At 36.0% G+C, this 21,695-nt stretch overlaps 1 protein-coding gene across 3 annotated transcripts in view; it reads left to right on the top strand.

Moving 5' to 3' along the window:
- Ngly1 (N-glycanase 1) overlaps positions 1-4,982 on the top strand; it is a 54,412-nt gene extending 49,430 nt beyond the window's left edge. The window contains exons 12-13 of one of the 3 annotated variants that reach the window (XM_027932532.2): positions 4,166-4,206; positions 4,757-4,982. In XM_027932532.2, coding sequence (XP_027788333.2) covers positions 4,166-4,206 — 41 coding nt within the window. In that variant the 3' untranslated portion in view covers positions 4,757-4,982. Of the gene's footprint in view, positions 1-255; positions 1,179-4,165; positions 4,207-4,756 lie in introns of those variants that run through there. The other 2 variants (XM_027932531.3, XM_027932533.3) reach the window with 2 other exon arrangements.
- Positions 4,983-21,695: the final 16,713 nt, after the last annotated feature.

Raw genomic sequence — 21,695 nt, 5'->3', positions numbered from 1 at the left:
TTTTAAATAAAAATCTGTATCAGAAAGGCTGATGTTTTTTGTGGTTGAGCATAAATGCAAGAAGAAAAACTATTTCTTTGCTTCAAAGGATGCATTTCCTCCAAAGAGAATAATATGCATTTGTATTTTTTTAAGGGTTGATTTTAGCCTACAAGTCACCCTATAGAAAATGCATTCTAAAACTATTTCTTCTATTTCTTTATGTCTGTAAAAATACCAAAAGCAAAGTGTTAATTTTTTTTCCCCCTCCAACAGATAAAAGTCTTCGCTCCTATCATGATTTTTCTGGTGCCACTGGAGTTATTTTGGAAGCAGAATTAAGCAGAGGAGATGGTGATGTTGCTTGGCAACATACCCAGCTGTTTAGACAAAGCTTAAATGACCATGAAGAAAATTGTTTGGAGATAATTATAAAATTCACTGACCTTTGAGAACCTGAATATTATAGAAAAGCTGGCAATAATCAAGAACTTACCATGGCCTAAAGTAGTCTGTTGATTCAGTGCATGCTTAGTTGGCAATTTACTACCCTCTGCTAGCATATTTCTTTTGCTGGCTATCCATCATGTAACCCTTGTTAAAATATATCTTTATACTGTGGACCATAATGAAATCTTGAATTAAAAACTCCCTTCCATACGTGATTATAATTTGGCATAACATTTTGTGCCCCCATATAAGATTTTAATCTAAATAACGTAAGTATAGTTTTAAAAGTAAAATGATGGTATTCAGGATTATATACTGTTCATGATTGTGATAAAATCTTGGGCTAAAAGTAATTTAACATTTTCTGATGAGCCATTAATTTCTTTATAAGTGGTTTGAATTAGATTTTCCTAAGGTTCTTAATTTTTAACAAATGTGAAAGTACAGTATGTCATAAGTTATATAATGCATGAAAATTTTTATGATTGTAAATATGTAGGCATTTAAGAAATAAAGTGAATTATTTTACCTTACATCTTTTTAGTAGCTACTTTGGCCAAATATAAATCTTTACTATGTATGCTAAATCTTGGAAAGCACTTAATAGACATGAATTATGAGAGCATCTAACATTGGCAGCATGAATCAAATAAACATTGTAAATTCCATAATATGTGGACACTTAAATGCTTTACCTTTGAGTTGTATTTTTATCTACCTCATTGAATAAAATAATCTTGACTTTGAAACTTTGTAACTCTATTTTACAGTACTTATATACTATATGAAGTTTTTTCTAGATGTTCCATATGCCTCTCCAATTAAATGAACATTCATTAAGTGTGTATGTACAAAACATTGTGATAGTACTATGGAGGAAGCAGTAGTGAAAAAGACACAGTCCCAGGCCTCCACATTCTTTTGTGATGTCAGTAAAGTAAGTTCTCAACTCTTCATGCAGGAAAAGGAAATGCTCAGAGATTTTTCACCCTATGCAACCTCAGTAGAGCATGATATTATTATAAAATACATAATAAGATCCTGAAACAAGAGGCTTAATATTTGCCTTTTAATTTTAGCCAAGCTCTATGGAAAATCACTTATTTGCTAAAATATTACATTTCAAAAGAAGCAGTTTATGCAAATGAAGTTATTGAGTCTTGAGTGTTAGAAAGTTTTCTGGAACTCTCAGACTCTTGAGTTAATCATAGCAGCCTATAGTGGCCAAGCTCTTAAAACTGGAGAGACTTGACACCTGCCTTGCAGTGTCTGATATTAACACAGTGAGTATTTTGATGATCCTATTGACCATCCTCTTAACCTTCATAAGAAAACAGAGATCTGCAAGCATTTTTATAAAGATGGTAGTAAATTGTTGGAACTGATCTGAATATATCTTGGAAAAGAATACATTCTAATTTTTACTGTGACTTTAAGCAGAAAAAAATGATTGGCATTCCAATGTCCTGTGTTTCCACAGAATTGAACTGTCAAGGAAAAAAGATGGTTACTTATTTTGGAGGGTTTGTATGGGAGGTAGTGCTGGGGTTTGAACCTAGAGCCTTGCACATACTAGGCAAGTATCCTGCCACTAAGCTTCACCCAAAGCCCCCCCCACACACACACACACTTTCCTTAAATATATTCCATGGTAGTTTCAACTCTAAGAGTATGTTAATTTTTTTTTTTTTTGAGACAGGGTCTTACTAAATTGCTCAGGCTGCCTGAGCCTTCCAAGTAGCTAAGATTACAGGTGTGCACCATATACCAGGCATGTTAATAGATACTATACAGAAGAGTTTGGAAATAATACAGAAATATAAGATAGAACAGTTCTCAATAGTGTGTAAAGTTAAATCATAGTAAACTTGGAACTGTTAATTTGTACCAAATACATTTGAGAATATAGAGCCCTTGATAAACCAGTACTCATTATAGGCTATACTATATATAGTAATCATTTAGGATCTTCTAACTTAAAAGCACCTAGTCTGTTGTAGCTAAAGAATGATTGCTAGAGCACAGCATGAATAATTACACCAAGTTTTTTTATTATACTTATGATTGATTGATTGACTTTTCACTGCTGTCACTCATGTTTAAGACAGATTTTTGCCCTGGTTTTGGGTCAGATCACATCATGAGAAATTCCAGTCTGCTTTCTATTGCAGTGTGTTTTGGGGTCTTCCTTCCTTCCTTTCCTTTCTTCCTTCCTTCCCTTTCTTCCTTCCTTCCATCCATCCTTCTTTCCTTCTAAGTCTTGCCAGAAATCACATTCACAGGGTGAACAAGATATATTTCTGATTCTTTGGTCAATTTATAAGGAAAAGAATTACCTCTGATTAAGGGAGAGCTAGAGAATACTTTATCATCATGTATTTTTGTGGTAGGATAGGTTGTTAGAGATTATTTAACCCAAATTTCTCATTTTTCACAGAAAAACTCAAGCCCAGGGAAGTTAAATGACCAAGTAAAAAAATTAGTGAATAGTGATGTAGTCAAGATTTACTTATGTATCTTTACTTCTATCAAGTTGCAGGGTTATAGAATCATGGACTTGTGTGTGGGTTGCTGTTTTAGTAGGTGTTTCAGGAATATAAAAGCTTTAATAGGTATATTCAGTTTGAGAAAGCATTATACTTAACTACTAGAAACAAAGATTTTCCTTGTATAGCTAAGCTTTTCTAAAGTTAATTTGACAATATAAATTGTTTATACTTAATAGTCCAAGCAAATAAACTCACAAACTAATAACTCTGATTCAAGCCTGCCTTCCTTAATATTCTTGGGGGCACAGTAATAGTAAACCAGTTCATCATGATGTTTTTTTCCTGCACTGTTACAGTGACATTCTCTATTTTGATGAAAACAGTGCTTTATTTCTAATAAGAGGTTTAGAATTAGCCCAAACATTGTGGCTACTTTTTTTTTCCTTTTAGTTATAGATGGCCACAGTACCTTTATTTATTCATTCATTTATCTTTTTGTTTATTTGTTTACTTTGTGGTGCTAAGGATCGAACCCAGTGCCTCATACATGCTAGGCAAGTGCTAGCCATAACCCCAGCCCCACACTTTTTGAGTTTCTAATGAGAGCCAGTGAGTTTCAGTGTCCTATTTGGTCATAGTGATATTGGAGAATAGTAGTGTTTCATATCCCTGTTGTACAAATGAAGAAATGGAAAGGCTAAAGGGGAGCCAAATATTTGAGTGCCTGCGTATCTGACATCCCTTTCCTATTTGTTACACTGCAAGTAAAAACAGACTTGGAAGTTGAGACCTTGCTCTCTTAATTTTCTGACACGTTCTGAGATCAATGAAATCATAGCATCAACTAAAAAAAATCCATAATTAAGCCAGAAAAAACCTCTGAAAAACTAAAATACAAATCATGAAGTCTAACCACCACAAACATCTTTTCTATAAGAGGACATCTCAGGTTGTCATGCAAACCTTGTTAACCAATTCAAAATGTTTACATTATTAAAGCCATTTTTGTTAAATGTTCTGTCAAGACATTCATAACTTAAAAGTGGTGCTTCCTCTCCTCATACTACACTGTTTTCTGAAGTAACTGCCAGATTTTTTTATGTGTCCTTGCAAAAGTTTTCTGTGGATTTTCATATCCATATGTGTATACACAAATCAGTTTTCATTGTTTGGTTCACTTCTATTTCTGTGAATAAATGTGTATCCTTTTCTGCGTTTTATATTTTTTATATGTTTTATATTTTTAGTGGTGCTGAGAGTGGAACCTCTAGTACCCAGCATATTATAGGTAAGGTCTCTACCACTGAATTATATCCCCAGCCCCTCTGCTGGTTTTCTTAATTATGTGTCAGAAATCTTCCCATTGCCATTCATGAATCTGCTACTTTTTAAATTTTTTTTTACTGCTTCACAGTAAATTTCATAATTTATCTATTTCTTTAATTTATAGATACATAACATTTCCCCCGCCCCTTGTTATTCTAAGCATTAGTGCACTGAACATCCTTATACATATTTCCTTCACTTAGGATATATGTAAAGATATGTGCTTTTTAAATCTTAGTCGTAAATGTCAGATTACCATTTAAATGAGGTACAACAATTTACACACCCAGTAATAGGTGTGTGTTGGGGGGGGGGGGGGGCGCTCATTTCCTCCCATTTGAGCCAAGGTGGAAGCTAAATTGGAATTGCGATAGCTAGCTGGTGGTCCTCACCTCCAAACTTTCATGCCTTTGTATGGTGTCCTTTCCACACCATAGAGCTGGCCTGTGTGGGTGGTGAAAGTGACTGGTATTTCTGAGGCTGGGCTTTGGCTCTCTTTGCTCATTCTTCAGGAAGCCAGTTGCCATGCCACCAGGACAGTCAAGGTCTGTGGAGAGGAACCAGATCAGCTTCCAACTTGCCAGCTGTTGAAATGGACCCTCCAGCCCAAGTCAAGCCTTAAAAGATTGCAGAATTGTGAGAATGAGACATCCCAAGACTGAACTGCCCAGCTAGACCCCTACTGATTTCCTAATATATGCAGAAACCATGAGAGGAAATAAATGATTTTTTAAAATATGTGTTGGCGTGATTTGTTTATATAGCATTAGATTTCTAAAACAGCAATGCTATTTTTGCCATTCTGAAGGGTGAAAAATATCTAGTTTTAATTTACACTTCCTTGTTTACTGGTGAGATTAAAGTATTTTTGTGTTCATTTGCCATTTTTGTTTTCTATTTAAATTTCCTGTTTATAAATTTTGAAACAAAAATACATGTTAATGTGTATCAAGTACATCCACCTCTTAAGTATGGTTTCCTTCCTGTCAACTTGAGTTTGCTTGATAATTGTAATCTCTCTCTCTCTCTCTCTCTCTCTCTCTCTCTCTCTCTCTCCCTCTCTCTCTCTCTCTCTCTCTCTCAGACTAATTAGAACTTTTCTACACATCTCTTTTGAGTTACCTGTTTTCTTCTGGATCTTATCCCATTGTTCATCTTGGTTCTTTTTCGTTTTACCAATGTTTTTTGAAAGTTTGCTCTGCTATTTGTATGGTTAAAGGCTGTGCTGATAACATCGGGTTGCTGGCCTAGGTTTCCCACTCCTTGTGTGATTATTTGCTCAGCAGGACCCCTGGGTTGGGAGGGACAACATAAGTGGGGTGCCTGGCATGCCAGCCTTGCACTTCACACGGGCTGTGAAAAACAAAAAAGCAAAAAGTAGGCAGACATGCTCGGAGCCCTCCGACCATTATTCCCTGCAGAATGCTCGTCTTGGTTTGTTTCACTGGGTTCCTCTTTTTCCTTTATGATTTAACTATTTAAAAAATTAGTAGATTTAATATAAAGTCTGCATTTTTCATCTTATTATGAAAAAAAATGGGATAATGTGACAATGCTTTGTCCATAATTGCTATGTGGAAGCAGCTGACTGAGCCTAACTAGTAGCTGTGTCTCCTTCAAAACAGGACCTTGCTGCATGCAGTGGCTCACACCTGTAGTCCCAGCTACTCTGGAGGCTAAGACAAGAGGGAGGATTGCAAGTTCAAGATCTTAATTGGGAAAAATTGTTTTCTTTGCATTTGCAGGAACTTAGAATCTACCAGTAAATTAATTAAGATCATAGGAATGATTAGTTTTATCAAATACAAAATGATGGAAATCTACCAATGCTTGTCTTAATTTCTGTAACTTGTACCTTTCCTCAACTTCTTTCAATTTTCCATGAGGCCAGTATACTCAGTTGTTGTCATTGTCTTTGGATTTTTGTAATGAGTAATTCTCAGAATGCTTTGTAAGCATTTTGTGAAACTAGCACTGCAAAACTGGCTGGCCCCACCATAGCACTCTGACAGTTTGTAGAACTGCCACTGGTATCATTAGTTGCACCTCCTTCCCCAGACATCCCCGTATTATTTGTTTGGAACCTAGTTTAAAAATTTTTAAAAAACAGTGAAGAACAAAGAATAATATGACATAAACCAGTTCACGCTTCACTTAAGAGTCATAAAAACTTTATGATTCATTTGTCTTCTGATGAAAACCAGAACAATACTGATGAATCTGACATCTCTTGTGGACTCAGCCCCATTTTCCCCTCTGTCTTCTCCAGTGGCATCTGTAATCAGGAATTTTGAGTTAATTTATTCTATCTTTTGCTATATACATATGTTAACTAATAACATCATATTCCTTTGTATGGCTTTAAGTCTCCAGAAATACTAGTATACACTGTACACGGTGCTCTACAACTTTCATTAGTCATTTTCTATGCCCAGGTTGATACACACAGATCTTAACCTCACTGTTGCATAGATGCCACACTTAACAGTACCCCAACTTATTTCTCCTACCAACCTAATGAAACTTGTGGTTAATTCTCAGATACAGCAGTATACAACATCAGCCTTCTTTACGACATCTATTTAGAAGGAAGGATAACAACCTTTGACTTCTTTTATAAGCCCTGAAACCGACCCCACTAGGAAAGGGGCTTTGTAGGAAGAAAAGAAAGCAATATCTTGTGGCAATAAAGAATACCGTGCTAAATTCCTGGTGACCTTGAAATATAACACTGAATGGAATTCCATGTGTGATGGCAGCATGCTCATAATTTGGAGACTATTTGGGCTTAGAAGTAAATGTTTGAAAATAAAGGCATTTCTCTCACACTGAATTCCTTGGTGGAAAGACTGTCATCTGAAATGTTATGTCATCCCTTGCAGATGTAAAAGATTTTAAAAGCAAAGAGGGTCTTTGATCTTTGGTTAATAAATACAGAACCATCAAAGCTCTTATACTTCTTGTAAACTTAAATGTGAAACAGATTAAATGCTAAAGGGGAATGATGGCGGGAGAGCTTTGTAAAATGAATCATGAAGTCGAATTTCAAAAAAATTCATGGTTGAGGAAATAAAGGCTGTAATTTCACTTAGATTCAAATCACCTCACAGGATGAGGAGTGTTAGCACTGAATGGCCATGCAATCAAGCCACGCAGGGAAATATGGTATTTTTACTACCAAAATACTATTTCCTAAAAATGCCCTGTGGCAGAGGAATTGCCCAAAAGATACCATACAAACCTAAGTTACCGTTTTCTTCACATCAGATGTGGGAGTACATGTATCTACACTCAAGTCATAGGTTCCCATGCTGCCTGATCCCCTAGTTGGAGACCAGGATGCTTCACTTCCTGTTCTTTCTTCTATTCCTCTGTAGAATACTTCCATGTCAGTTCCTGGATGCACACAGAAGCTGCATGAATGCTTAATGTGCATACTAAATAACCATGACTCCTAAAGCGTATTCTTCATGGGAGAATGGAAACATTCTGCACTTGATTTCTCAGACTCCTCTCCACATCATAAATCATGTATTCTGTGGAAACTTTTCATTTTGCTTTGTGAGTGCAAGTTAATTATTTTTCTCAGTTTGAATGCAGCATTGTTTATGCCTCATTTTTGGATAAAAGTACAATTCTGATTTCATTTATAGCAGAAGAAACTGCATACAGATTAAATTATACTTCAATTGATGAAATAATTCCTCCTGTGAACTATATGCAAGTGTTTTACAATGGGAATATGTAAATTAAAAAAGAAATGACAAGATGAGTATTTAATATTTCTGCTATTTCATTTTTGGTAAGGTAGTTTTGCATAGGGCATGAGTTCTTTCAGGCAGTTCCCCAGAACAAAGAGGGCATCACACCGTATTATAGGGGTTTGTTTAAAATGCAGACCTCTGGGCCTCATTCAGGAGATTTTTAAGTCAAAATACTTGGACTGAAGCTAGGAAATTTGCTTTATTAAGTAGTTCTTTATTCTTAAATAGATAAACTCTCATATTTATAGTGAGGAAATAGAGAGGTTAAGATACTGGCCAACTACAATTTGGAAGCAAATTTTTCCACTCACACATCAGATAGAGCTCTAATCTCTAGGATATATAAAGAACTCAAAAATCTTAATACCAAAAACCAAATAACCCAATCAATAAATAGGCCAGTGAACTGAACAGACACTTCTCAAAAGAAGATATACAATCAATCGACAAATATATGAAAAAATGTTCAACATCTCTAGCAATTAGAGAAATCAAAACTATTCTAAGATTTCAAGTCACTCCAGTCAGAATGGCAGCTATAAAGAATAACAAACAACAATAAGTGTTGGCAAGGATGTGGGGAAAAGGCACACTCATACATTGCTGGTGGGACTGCAAATTAGCGCAACTAATATGGAAAGCAGTATGGAGATTCCTTGGAAAACTGGGAATGGAACCACCATTTGACCCGGCTATCCCACTCCTGGATTTATACCCAAAGGATTCAAAAACAGCATACTACAGGGACACAGCCATATCAATATTTATAGAAGCACAATTCACAGCTAAACTGTGGAGCCAACCTAGATGCCCTTCAGTAGATGAATGGATTAAAAAAATATTATTTATACACACACAATGGAATATTATTCAACATTAAAGGAGAATAAAATCATGGCATTTTCAGGTTAATGAATGGAGTTGGAGAATATAATGCTAAGTGAAGTTAGCCAATCCCCAAAACCAAATGCTGAATATTTTCTCTGATATAAGGCTGCTGATTCATAATGTGGTGGGGGGGCATGGGAGGAGTAGATGAACTCTACATTGGGCAAAGGGGAAAAGGGAAGGGAGGAGTAGGAAGGGGCAATGGGGGTAGAAAAGATGGTGGAATGAGATGGACATCATTACCCTAAGTACATGTGTGAAGACACAAATGGTGTGACTGTGTACAACCAGAGACATGAAAAATTGTGCTCTATATGTATAATATTAATTGTAATGCATTCTGCTGTCATATATAACAAAATTTAAAAAATGAAATAAACTAAAAGATACTGGCCCAATGTCATATAACAAATTAGCAGTTCCTTGACTAGTGTTTGAAAGACTATAATGAAGAACCACCTCATTCTCACTTTTACCAATGTGTTTTGTCGTGGTGGTTTTCTTTATGTCATTTTATGCTAGCTATTCTTTAAAAGTGTATTAATGAAGAATGAGTATATTCAGCTTTCTCTGGTTTTCTCCACTCAACTCATTTATAACAAACCAAAGTCACCTCAAAGGGGAGAATGGATCCCAGTGGCTTGGGAGGCTGAGACAGGAGGATCACAAGTTTAAAACTAGCCTCAGCAATTTAGCGAGGCCTTAAACAACTTCACAAGACATGTCTCTAAATAAAATATAAAAGAAGGCTGAGGATGTGACTCAGAGGTCACCATGAGTTCAATTCCTGGTACCAAAAGGAAAAAAAAAAAAAGAAGAAGAAGAAGGGAATGGGAAAACAGTAAACAAATAAATGAGAATAAAAAGAACCCAAATTGGATTTTCTACCTTTCCTGAGAGCTAATTTTTTTTAGCTCCAAGACCAATTCTAAAAATTTTGCAACTACTGTGCTGTAGATTCTTATATAAGCTTGTGAGAGGTATTGATTGAAGAGCCATGTTTGAACTCTGCTTTATTTCAGTGTTTAAGTAGTAGTCTCAGATATATGTATATCTTTTCATTCATCTCTATCAACCTGCAAATTGATTCCTTTTCTGATCGAATCTATGAGCATAATTCAGGTCAGCTTTCTTATATCCTGCTCAGTTTAACAAGTATACTCATCTATTAATATTGAAATTAAAAATCTGTGGTTAAAGTCATCACCAGGATAGTTGGATGGCCAGTGACCATCCATCAAAACTTTTTTGGTCATGGTCAATTCTGATCCATCTTTCAGATCTTCCTGTCTAAATAAATTCCTTAGACAAAGCTCAGTTTTGAGTCTTCTTTCTAATTTCACTATTTCTCTTAAAGAACTGAACGTATCTCTTAGTTTTACTGGTGAACCTAGACATAGATGTCTCCTATAATTAAACTTCAAGCCGGGCACAGTGACGCATGCCTATAATCCCAGCGGCTCTGGAGGCTGAGGCAGGAGGATCCCGAGTTCAAAGCCAGCCTCAGCAACTGAGAGGCTCTAAGCAACTCAGTGAGACCCTGTCCCTAAATAAAATATACAAAAAAGGGCTGGGTATGTGGCTCAGTGGCTGAGTGCCCCAGAGTTCAATCCCCAGTATCAAAACAAACAAACAAAAAAAACTTCAAGTTGACATCACAGCGATGTCCAAGTCCCAAGACTCCAGCCACCAGAGGGCCATTTCCATACAGATATCTGGGTCACAGCCATTTTCAAACACAGTCCAGTCTTCACTATGACCACCTTCATGTTAGAAACTGCGTCTTGATGTTCATAATGTAGTTGTTTCATTCATTTAATAAATACTATTGACAGACCAACTGCATCAGGATTTGCTTTACATACCATGAATACAGCAATGAATAAAACAAACAAAATTCCCTGTTCTCATGAAATTTGTATTGTACAGAAGGAGACAGATTTTAAGCCAGTCACACACATATTTAGTTAGCGATAGATATTTAGATAACATCTAATTAATCATTTTTTCAAGACACAAAATCCAGCTGATGAACAGAGTCACTCAGTTGGCTGACGAACCCAGCTCAAAGCAGTAGGATTGACAATGTGGTGTGGCTTTGCTGTCTACATTCGTCTCTGCTGGTTACAAGGAGGACACTACTATCTGAGAGATATTTCATATAGCAATAGCAAAGTGCCTGGGTACACCAGGATTCAATGGTAGTGGGTCACTGTGATTTATCTTTCCTCTCCTTAGAGGAACAGACCTGGACAAATGGCACTTTCTTTTAGAATTTCAGCCTTGGTTGTACCTTTTCAGATGCCTTTCTCCTCATTCATAATTGTTTTGACTTTAACATCGCTTTATAGATTTGCAGTTGTTATTTTTAAAAATGTAGCAAGAAAATAAAGAGACGTTGACAAAATTGTTAACTCCATCAGCATGCAGTAAACATTTTAATGACTTGGAATAACTAAAATTTATTTTGATTTTTTTCTTTCAACTATTTTTTAATTACAAAAAATATATTCACTATAGAAAAAATTAAAATAAAGCAAAGATTAAAAATCACCTGTAATCCCGTTGCTTAGAGATAATCACTAGTTAGATTTTGATATGTGTCTTTATCAAGACACATATTTATCTAAACTATAGATACATATTTTTCAAGTTTATTTTTTTTACAGAAATATAATTACACTATGAATAATGTAAATACAATTACACTATGAATAATGTTTTGCAATTTAAAAGTGGGAATCATCCTGAGCTTTTATATACTATTTTTTATGAGTGGGATGTAATCAACTGTATGGATACATTGTAATTTGAAGCAAACCAATCTCCTGCCAGATTTTTAGTGTTTGATTAGTTTGCTGTTTTGTTTTTGCCAATTTATTTTATTTATTTGTTTGTTGGTTTTTGTACCAGGGGTTGAACCCAGAGGCACTAAACCACTGAGCCATATCTCCAATCCTTTTTATTTTTTTTTTTTAATTTTTGAGACAGTGTTTCACTAAGTGGCTTAGGACCTTGCTAAATTTCTGGGGCTGGCTTTGAACTTGTGATCCTCCTGCCTCAGCTTCCTAAACTGTTGGGATTACAGAAGTGTGCCATTGTAGCTGATGTTGGCCAAGTTTTTTAGGAGAAAGAAGTAAATGACAAAAAAAAAAAATCAGAACATGGCCTGAGATGTTACAGCTATAGTCTAGTTACTTTAGTAACAGCTTAATGATGTTACCAACTTCTTGTTACTGTCACCAAGCCACTTCATTCACCCATTATTCTTTCTGTCATTCCCGGACACCTTCCAAGGTATATCCCAAGCACACTATTGTGGGAACTAAGGATACAACTCCAACTTTCAGGGAGCCACTCTGCTCATCAGAATAGGACTAATACATTTAGGGTGGAAAATACTGAAGCAGGGTTTTAAAAAGCTATGTTTGGTTTTCTTTACTATGAATGAAATTCGTTGGATTTTGTGGCACATAGACAATTAGCATAGAAACATTCTTTGTACGTTAATCTCAAATTTATTAACTAGTCTAAACACACGGAACATCAAACATACCATTTCCTGATTTCCTTCTTTCCTATAATCTATTGCTTATTCTAGTAACATAGAGATAAATGAAATATGAGAATTGGAAAGGACTTCCATAATCGGTGGCAGATTGTTTGGCATTGCTGGATGACAGCGATTTTGAAGGGGAAGTGAGATTGAAATCAAGCTTGATGGCTAAGTGCAGGCCTGGTGGTCCTGGAATTGTAGCCTGTTTACGTGAAAGCATAAATGTGTAGGCTCCAATTTCTAGAGTCCAGAGCACCACATGGACCTGAAGGCACTGGTCTCTGAGCTGTTTTAAAGATTGTGGCAGGCTGCGATGAGCTCAGCACTGTGAAAGATAGTGTAGGCCCCAATGTCCTGACAGGACATGAGTGTTGGCAGGGTTTGAATCTCCCAACTGATTGTATATTGATAAGATCTAAATGATATTTATTATATAAGAAAGTAAGATTTCAAAGATATAATAACACCTGGCACAGTGGTACATGCCTATAATCCCAACATTCAGGAGACTGAGGCAGGAGAAGCAAAATTTTAAGACCAGCCTCAGCAACTTAGCAAGACCCTGTCACAGAATAAAAAATAGAAATAGCTGAAATGCAGCTTAATGATAAAGCACTCATGGGTTCAATTCCCAGTACAGAGGTGGCAGGGGGAGGAGGAAGATAGTTAAACCCCAGGTTTCATCCGTAGATAGTATATCTAACTAGTATTAATTAACAGAAGGTGAATGTGTAAAACTATAAATAATAGATTGCTTCTTTCCAAACTTCATTACTTCATAAAATTCTAATAGATGCCACTGGGAAGAAGTCACACACATTGGGGTTCTTATTATTAATTAAATTGATCCTACCAACCATTTAGACAAGCCATCATCATCTAAATTGAAGGTATGTGTCTTTACCAAGACACACCAACCCAAAATCTAACCACGCCAACTCAAAATCTAACCCCGTCATCTCCAAGTGATTTCCTATCCCATCTTTCCTATTTCTATCAATTGTGTTTCCTTATATCATGAAACTGCATCAAGTTCATCTTATCAATTCTTCATATAAAATATTTCTCTTCCATTCATTCCTTCCTAATTGCACAAGATGGTACATGCCCTCCTGCTTCCCTGTTCTGGTATCTCTCTTTTATAATGTATTCTACATATCACTATAGAGCAACCTGTGTTCTTTCAAAAACATTTATTTGATCAGATCATCCTCAGCTCCAACTCTCCTTGGTTCTTCACAAGAAAACTCCCAATTCAATTTGGGACAATTGTTAATTTTCCAGAAATGTTGACTACCTGATGGACTGACTCACTGATTGGCTTCCAAAATGTGACGTTTTGGTTTTAATTTACTGCATATATGTGAGTGTTAAGCTTGAACTTACAACTCTGGTACTTTACTTCTTCCAGGTTATTTTCATTTACCACTCTTAAGTGAAATTGACAGTGTGAAATGATTATTGACAGAGAAATAACAATGGAGATTAAAGCTTTAACTGGACTTCTGTCTTGTAAAATAATTTGGAGTCACAATCTACACTGCACCTCATTCACATTGTTAAGATACTGATTTCCATAATGTTCATTTGAAAATCAGTTTCATTATTTTCTACTTCCCTATGTATACTCAACCCTTCTCATTCTTTTGTTTTTAGACCCAGCCAATCTGCCAATCATCTGTGAGCTGCTCAGGAGCAAGACCATCACTAAAAAGAACTTTAACATTAGTGTTTTCAGCCACTGCATAAATGTTTGTAAATCAGTTGAATAAATTGAGTATGTGGAGTTTAAATGTTTTATACAGAAGAGAAATTTAAAATGCAATGTTAAATTTAAATGCAATGAGAAATTTAAAATGCTACCAATCCATTCGCAATTGGCTTGGTAGCATTTTGTCTTCTTACCTATTGTCTCATTTAGGATTTCCAAAAGTTGTGATATTTTAATTATAAACAAGCCTTAATAAAAGGTTTAGAATAATTATGTATCCAAGATAAACAATACACATAATCAAAGTTTACGAATGGAACAAAAGTAATGAATTACTTGAAACAGTTCCTAGGATGATCTTCTGTATCAGGACCTCTCAGTTCCCCCAGTTGATAACTACTACTATGATTCTTCATCAGAGCTGGGTTTCAGAGCCCTAAAAAATAGCTGATAAGAGAATCTCCATTTTCCCTCAGTTTAATTTTTCTATAAGTACTCCTGGAAGATATGCAGATTGCTGATCACTGACTGAAAATGAGGGAAATGAAGTAGATCTCAATGATTCTGGCTAATATTGGATGACTCCGGATAATTGACTCCTGAATAATTGACTGCAATATGCATATTTCTTTGATTTCTGGTTAGAAGCTCTTTTAGCATTTCTGATTGCACACTCCATCGTTTTCTAATTGTAGGGTTAGTGTCAAGTAGCCCATATTCCAAACACTGGGAAGAAACGTGGGAAGTTAGGTTTCAAAGTTATTTAATATATGCATAATTCTTTGAAGTGGTAGGAGACTATTTTTGCTAATAAGCTAGGTTTAATATTTCCCCCACTGTACTGTAAATTGCTATTGTGTAGATTAAAACATTAGAGATTAATTATATGTTCAAAGGGTTTCAAGCCAAATACTATTACATGTTTCTTAATAGTTTTGTTCTCTAGTCAGTGTGATAATGCTAGAAGTTACTCCTTCTTTTTTTATTGTTGTTTTTAGTTATATATGACAGTAAAATGTATTTTAGCAAATTATATATACATAGAATGTAACTTATTCTATTTAGGATCCCACTCTTGTAGTTGTACATGATTTGCATTTACCCTGGTCATGTATTCAAATACAAGGCTAGGAAAGTTATTTCTGATTAATTCTATTGTCTTTCCTATTGCCCTCCCCCCTCCCATTCCTTCATTTCCCTTTGTCTAATCCAATGGATTTCTATTATTCCCCTCCCCAACTTCCCTTGTTTTGGGTTAGCATCCACAAATCAGGTAGAATATTCAGCCTTTGTTTTGGGGGATTGGCTTATTTCATATAGCATGATATTCTCCAGTTCCATCCATTTACCAGCAAATGACATTATTTCATTCTTCTCTATGGTTGAGTAATATATTATTGTGTATATATACCTCATTTTCTTTATCCATTTATCTGTTAAAGGGCACCTGCATTGTTTCCATAGCTTGGCTATTGTGAGTTGAGCGGCTATAAACATTGATGTGGCTGTGTCACTTAGTATGTTATTTTTAAGTCCTTTGGGTATAGACTGAGGAGTGAGATAACTGGGTCAAATTGTGGTTCTATTCCAAGTTTTCTGAGGAATCTCCCAACTGCTTTCCATAGTGGTTGCACCAATTTGCAGTCCCACCAGCAATGTATAAAAGTACCTTTCTCCCCACATCCTCAACAACATTTATTGTTATTTATATTCTTTATAGTTGCCATTCTGACTGGAGTAAAATGGAACCTCAGTGTAGTTTTAATTTGCATTTCTCTAATTGCTAGAGATGTTGAGCATTTTTCCTTCATATATTGTTTGACCATTTGTATTTCTTCTTCTGTGAAGTTTTGTTCATTCTTAAGCACTAGACAACCCTTGTAGCAGAATCTGTATAGACCCAACAGTAGCCATTAAAGTTATCCCTGCTGTGGAATCAGCAGAAATGGATGATGTAATAGATGAAAGATGCTGGGACTTCTTTGGTATTCCTAAGGGTGGGATTTATCTTTAAAATCTTTTTAAGGATGATTTTTAGATAGGAAGCACTATCTTCTGCAGAAACTTTTATCTCTGGCTTATTTTAATATTATCAGAATAGGCTGTTATTTTGATTCGAAAAATGTCAAAAGAATGTGTCCTATTATTCCTTTAACTCAGTTCATAGCAAAAAATAAAGAGCATTAAATGTGGTAATCTGAGGAATATTTACTAGAGATTTCTGGAAGAGTTATACTAGGATTTTTTTATTCTTTTAAAATATGAATTAGTTCTGACATTCATGAATAAAGACTCCAATTTACTGATGCTTTTTATTCCTGAAGTCTGTTCTGAAGTCAGTTTGTAGACATAATAGAAAGATAAAGGGTTTGGAAGTAAGCCAAGCCCGGTCAAATCCTATTTCTATTAGTTCTTAGCTGGGTTGAGTCCCTTTTGCCTTTTAGAGACTCTTTCTGCATGTGTAAAAAAAGGAGTAATATCTTCCTTACTGAGTTATGAAGATTAAAGAGAATATCAATAAAATGCAAAGCAGTGCCTGGAACATAGTAAGTTCAACTAATAATAGTAGACTAGCAGTCATAGATAGAGCTTTAGTTGTTATCAGAACTCTGAATTAATACCAGGAATATAGATTACTACACTATGAACTAAACTAAGTGTGAGGCAGCCTAGAAAAGCCATCTAACCAAGGTGAACACAATTTTTTATGATGTTCAATGCTGGAAAAAAAAAAAAACCAAACCAATTAATTAGTTCCAAATTTTTCAAATTTCATAATGAAATTAGCTTTAGTTTACAGGGAAGAATCTGCATTTTTACAAGCTAAATAAGCCTTTTTTTTTTTTTGGTTGAACCCGGGGCTTCTTGCATACTAGGCAAGCACTCTACCACTGAGCTACATCTCCAGTGCACTTTTTAAAATTAACTTTGAGACAGGGTCTCACTAAGTTGCCCAGATTGGTCTTGTACTTGTGATCTTCCTATCTCAGTCTCCTGAGTAGCTGGTATGAGAGAGGCCTGTACAATCATACCTAACTTACAGAAGCTTTTGATTAGAGGAAAGCCATTGAGACTATAGATACTGGTGTGGTTTTTTTTTTGTTGTTGTTGTTGTTTGTTTGTTTGTTTTTGTTTTTGTTTACAATAAAAGTTTGACATCTGGTCATATTTGAGAATAAGCAAAATAGGGATAAGTAATTCCTCAGTATCTCAGGGGTTATACCCACTAAGACTCGAGCAAAATTACTTATCTGAAGTTATATAAGCTAACAGCAACATAAAATTAATTTGTTTAATCTATAGAAACATTTTTTGAGTAAATCCCCAACCATGGGGATTTGAAAATAAATACATATCCTATGACTTTCTCCTGCCTACACCACACACAATCTAGGTCTTCCTCTTAAATGATTTAAAATTTTCTCTCCTTTTGGGCAGAGAATAGGAAGCCATGCAATTGAGAACAGGCCTCTCTGCTGGGCATGCTGATTATAAAGTATTCAGTAGTTGTCTGTCATTAAGCAAGAAGTCTCTTACACAGGGGACATAGGGATTTTTGTGCATATATATCCTGCAAAAGGTCCTGGAACAGGAGAGACTTTCTTTTACAACAAACGGGAGTAGCCCTGTGATCCTCCCAGAAAGTCGGCGTCACTCACAATTGGGTCTTTGGTTAATTGCACAATAGTTGAACATTGACCTGAAAACTGTCAAGCCGGTACCTCTCAATGCACCCAAGTTAATGCATCACATTTTTCCAAATCCAGTTCTGTGGTGGTGGTTCTCTTTCATAAGGTTTTTTAAAAAGTTTTAAAAGTTAAAGAAAATGTGTTTTAGTTTTAGAAGGCTCTAGCTCGAAGTTGTGACAACATACAGAAAACATGTGTAGGATAGATGTTTTAGTTCTTGAGATCAGGAAGTGTGGCTTTACTTTTTCTTTTTGTAGTGTTCACAATGTTTTAAGAACAGAGCCTATGATTAAGTAAAATGAGGTTTTTAAGAATTCAGATCATGAATGGGTTTTATTACCTTTCCCCACTTGGATATTGGAAGAAAAACCCAGTAATATATTGTGTTTCCCCAAAACACAATATATTACTGGGTTTTTCTTCCAATATCCAAGCAACTAATAGCTTTCTTGAACGGTGTTCTATTCCCCAAAAAGGAAATTCCAATTAACTCAAGCATTTGATTCAACCTCTTAGCAATTTTAAGACTGGGGGTGGTTCTACAGTTGGTCTTAGTTTTTCTAATGTCCTTTGTTAGTCTCATAAAAACTCCTATGGATATGAATCTTAATAGATTTCAGTTCTCTTCTATTTTCACATTCTTGCTTGTCCTGAGGGAGTAGTATAGTTTGGTTATTGTTGGTCTGGCATGCAGCTGGAAAAAGAATGTGGAATTTATGAGAGTAAGGGGCCTCTCTTGCTTGTTGCTCCTGCCAGAAATGTATATTTTGCAACTGCTAGGCTTTGTCTGAGACTTGTGTTATAAATTGAACCATGCACCTTGGTGGCTGTGAAGTAAGTTCATCAAAGTTGGTTTTAGTTGTGTGTAATTCATTTACTACCCATATCTAGAGTATCTTCCTCCCTCTTTCCCCCTCCCATTCTTTCAAATAGCCTGACTTCAAACTCTGGAGCATCTTGTTTGAGTTGAAGAAATGTCTTTTGAGGAGTTCTCTTAACATGTCTATCAGAAAACTTGCTCATCGTGTCAAAGAACAGAGGCTGGAATCCTGGCATAGTTGCACATGGGATGCGTGAATTTTAAAAGAGACGTTATGTGACAGATTTGGGATTATACAGCTGGTAAATGTTGTAGCTACACCAAATCCCTAACTTCTTCATTTTCTCCAAACCTCTCAACTCCCTCATGCCATTGCTTCCTTTTCCTACTGAGCCTGGACTCTGAATGGACGGAATCATTTCAGCTTCTACTCACTCACTCTACCAATTTTCATCCCTTAACTGGTCCATTCTTGCCTGCACTACTTGCTGCTTGTCAGGCTGCTGGTAGACTTTCTTGATCTACAGCCTTCCTCCACTTTTCAGGCTTTTCTTCCGCCAGTGCAGTTGGGCTTCACCTAAGAGACCTTTGCCGGCATGTTGGGAATTTTTACCCATAGCCCAGACCTCTCTCCTGAGTTCCAGACCTATCTCCCCCCATTTAGTGGAGATGCATTTAGGTGTTCCGGATGGAATTCACTTGTGCCTCTCTCACATCTGTATCTCCTTCTAGAGTCAAGACCCTAGGATTCCTGCAGAAAACAAAACAAAAGGCCAAGAAATCAAAAGCCAAGATTATGGTGTCCTTAGCCTCCCCTCACAAACTTAATTGGAGCCTGGTGTTTCAAAACCTTCCAGCCAGCATCCTCGTGCTTTCACCTGTAACTCTGTGATCTCAGCCACTGTGTGCAGGCCAGGGCTTCAGGATGGGACATGTTCCTTCATTCTTTAGGCATCATTAATGATGCTAGCTGTGGGCCATGGATAAGAAAAGTTACTTAGATAAATAGTGCCTGGGTGTGCAATTTTCTTTATAGGCACTGGGATGTTCTGTAAAATTTCCTGAAAAACCAGTCTCCCTGGAATATGTATGCTCTTAAGCTTCTGCACTGTTTCCCATCCCTACCATCATGTGAGTCATTTGTATTTAAAGCAGGATCCTGATCATATACCTTTGGAAAAGGGAGCACTAAAGACCATTGATTTCCTTTGGGAATGATATAAATAAATGGCATATTGAATTGGAGAAAAAAAAATCATATGCTTCAGTCAGAAAAGAGCTATAAGATGAGATATGATTAAGTCTGCCTGAAGGGCTGAGCTGTTTGAGGAGCCTTCAAGTTGTGAGGCAGGTTTTGTTGTGTGACGTGGCTCTGTCTACCATGTTTGCTTAGACTTACACACTTACATGAGCCTGCTTCCAAGGGCTTTGGGGCATGCCTCACCCTTGCCTCTACAATGAACATGTATTGCCAATCCCTCTTAAAAAGAACAAAACGATGATTTAGTTTTTGCTTTTTCAATAAAGGTTTTTAAAAAAATACAGGCACACCTGCTGCAGTTTGACTTTTCTTCAGGGACATGTTAAAGTAGAAAAAGCAATGAGCCAGGAGGCAGAGTATCTTTCTGTGAGCTGTGTGCTCTGAACCAGGTGATTTCATTTTCCCAGCTTTGGTTTCCTGTTCTGTGAAATGATGATTTTTGTTCTTCTTGTCAAATTTCTAACAGAACACTCAGGAAATTCATGGCTTTGTGATAAAGATGTTCACAGTACAGAAAGACCAACTACTTTACGTTGACACCTCTGTGACTTTGATTCTAAGACAATTCCCCTATTTTCCTTTATTAAAAAAAAATCCTTAAGTTTGAAGTGTTTCTATTATTTATTGGATTTGAAAAAAATAATGTAAAAGCTATGGTTATAGCACTATAGACTGTGAGATATAAACAACCAGGCCTCTAAAAATAACAGTGTATTAAAACTGGAGTATGGTCCCAACAAAATACCAATGACATTCTTCATGGAACTAGAAAAAAAAAGTCTTAAAATTTATTTGGAATAAAAAACCCAGAATAGCCAAAACAATTCTAAGCCCAAAATGCAATGCTTAGGTATCACAATACCTGACTTCAAGTTATACTACAGAGCTATAGTAACAAAAACTGCAAGGTACCAGTACAAAAATAGACATAGACTAATGGAACAGAATAGACAAACCCACACATCTACAGTCATCTGATCCTTGACAAAGGTGCCAAAAACATACATTAGAAAAAAGACAGCCTTTTAAACAAATGGTGCTGAGGAACTGATTATCCTTATGGAGAAGAATGAAACTAGACCCTTATCTCTCACCCTGCACAAAAATCAACTCAAAATGAATCTCATGTCTAGAAATCAGACCAGAACCTATGAAACTCCTAAAGAAAACATAGGGTCAACACTCCAACATATAGGCATAAGCAGCAACTTTCTCAATAGGACCATTAAAGCTCAGGAAATAATGCCAAGACTTAATACATGGAATGTATGAAATTAAAAAAGCTTCTGCACGGCCAAGGAAACAATTATGAATGTGAAAGAGAATCTACAGAATGGGAGAAAATCTTTGCTGGCCACTATACTGACAGAGGATTACTATCTAGAATACATAAAGACCTCAAAAAAACTTATACCAAAAAATCAAATAACCCAGCTAATAAATAGGCAAATGAACTAAACAGACACTTCTCAAAATAAGAAATACAAGTGACCAACAAATAAGAAAATGTTCAACAACATTAGCAATCAGGGAAATACAAATCAAAACTACACAGAAATTTTATCTCACACCAGTCAGAATGGCAGTCCACAAGAATACAAATAATAATAAATGCTGGAGAGGATGTGGAGAAAGAGGAACATTTTTATACTCTTGGTGTGAGATTGTAAATTAGCACGATCGTTATGGAAATAAATATGGAGTTCTACAAAAGAACGAGGTATGGAACCACCATATGATCCAGTTAAGCTACTCCTCAGCA

The sequence above is a fragment of the Marmota flaviventris genome, chromosome 1 (assembly GCF_047511675.1).
Source record: "Marmota flaviventris isolate mMarFla1 chromosome 1, mMarFla1.hap1, whole genome shotgun sequence".
Taxonomy (NCBI): Eukaryota; Metazoa; Chordata; class Mammalia; order Rodentia; family Sciuridae; genus Marmota; species Marmota flaviventris.
This window is presented reverse-complemented; position numbering and strand designations above follow the sequence as displayed.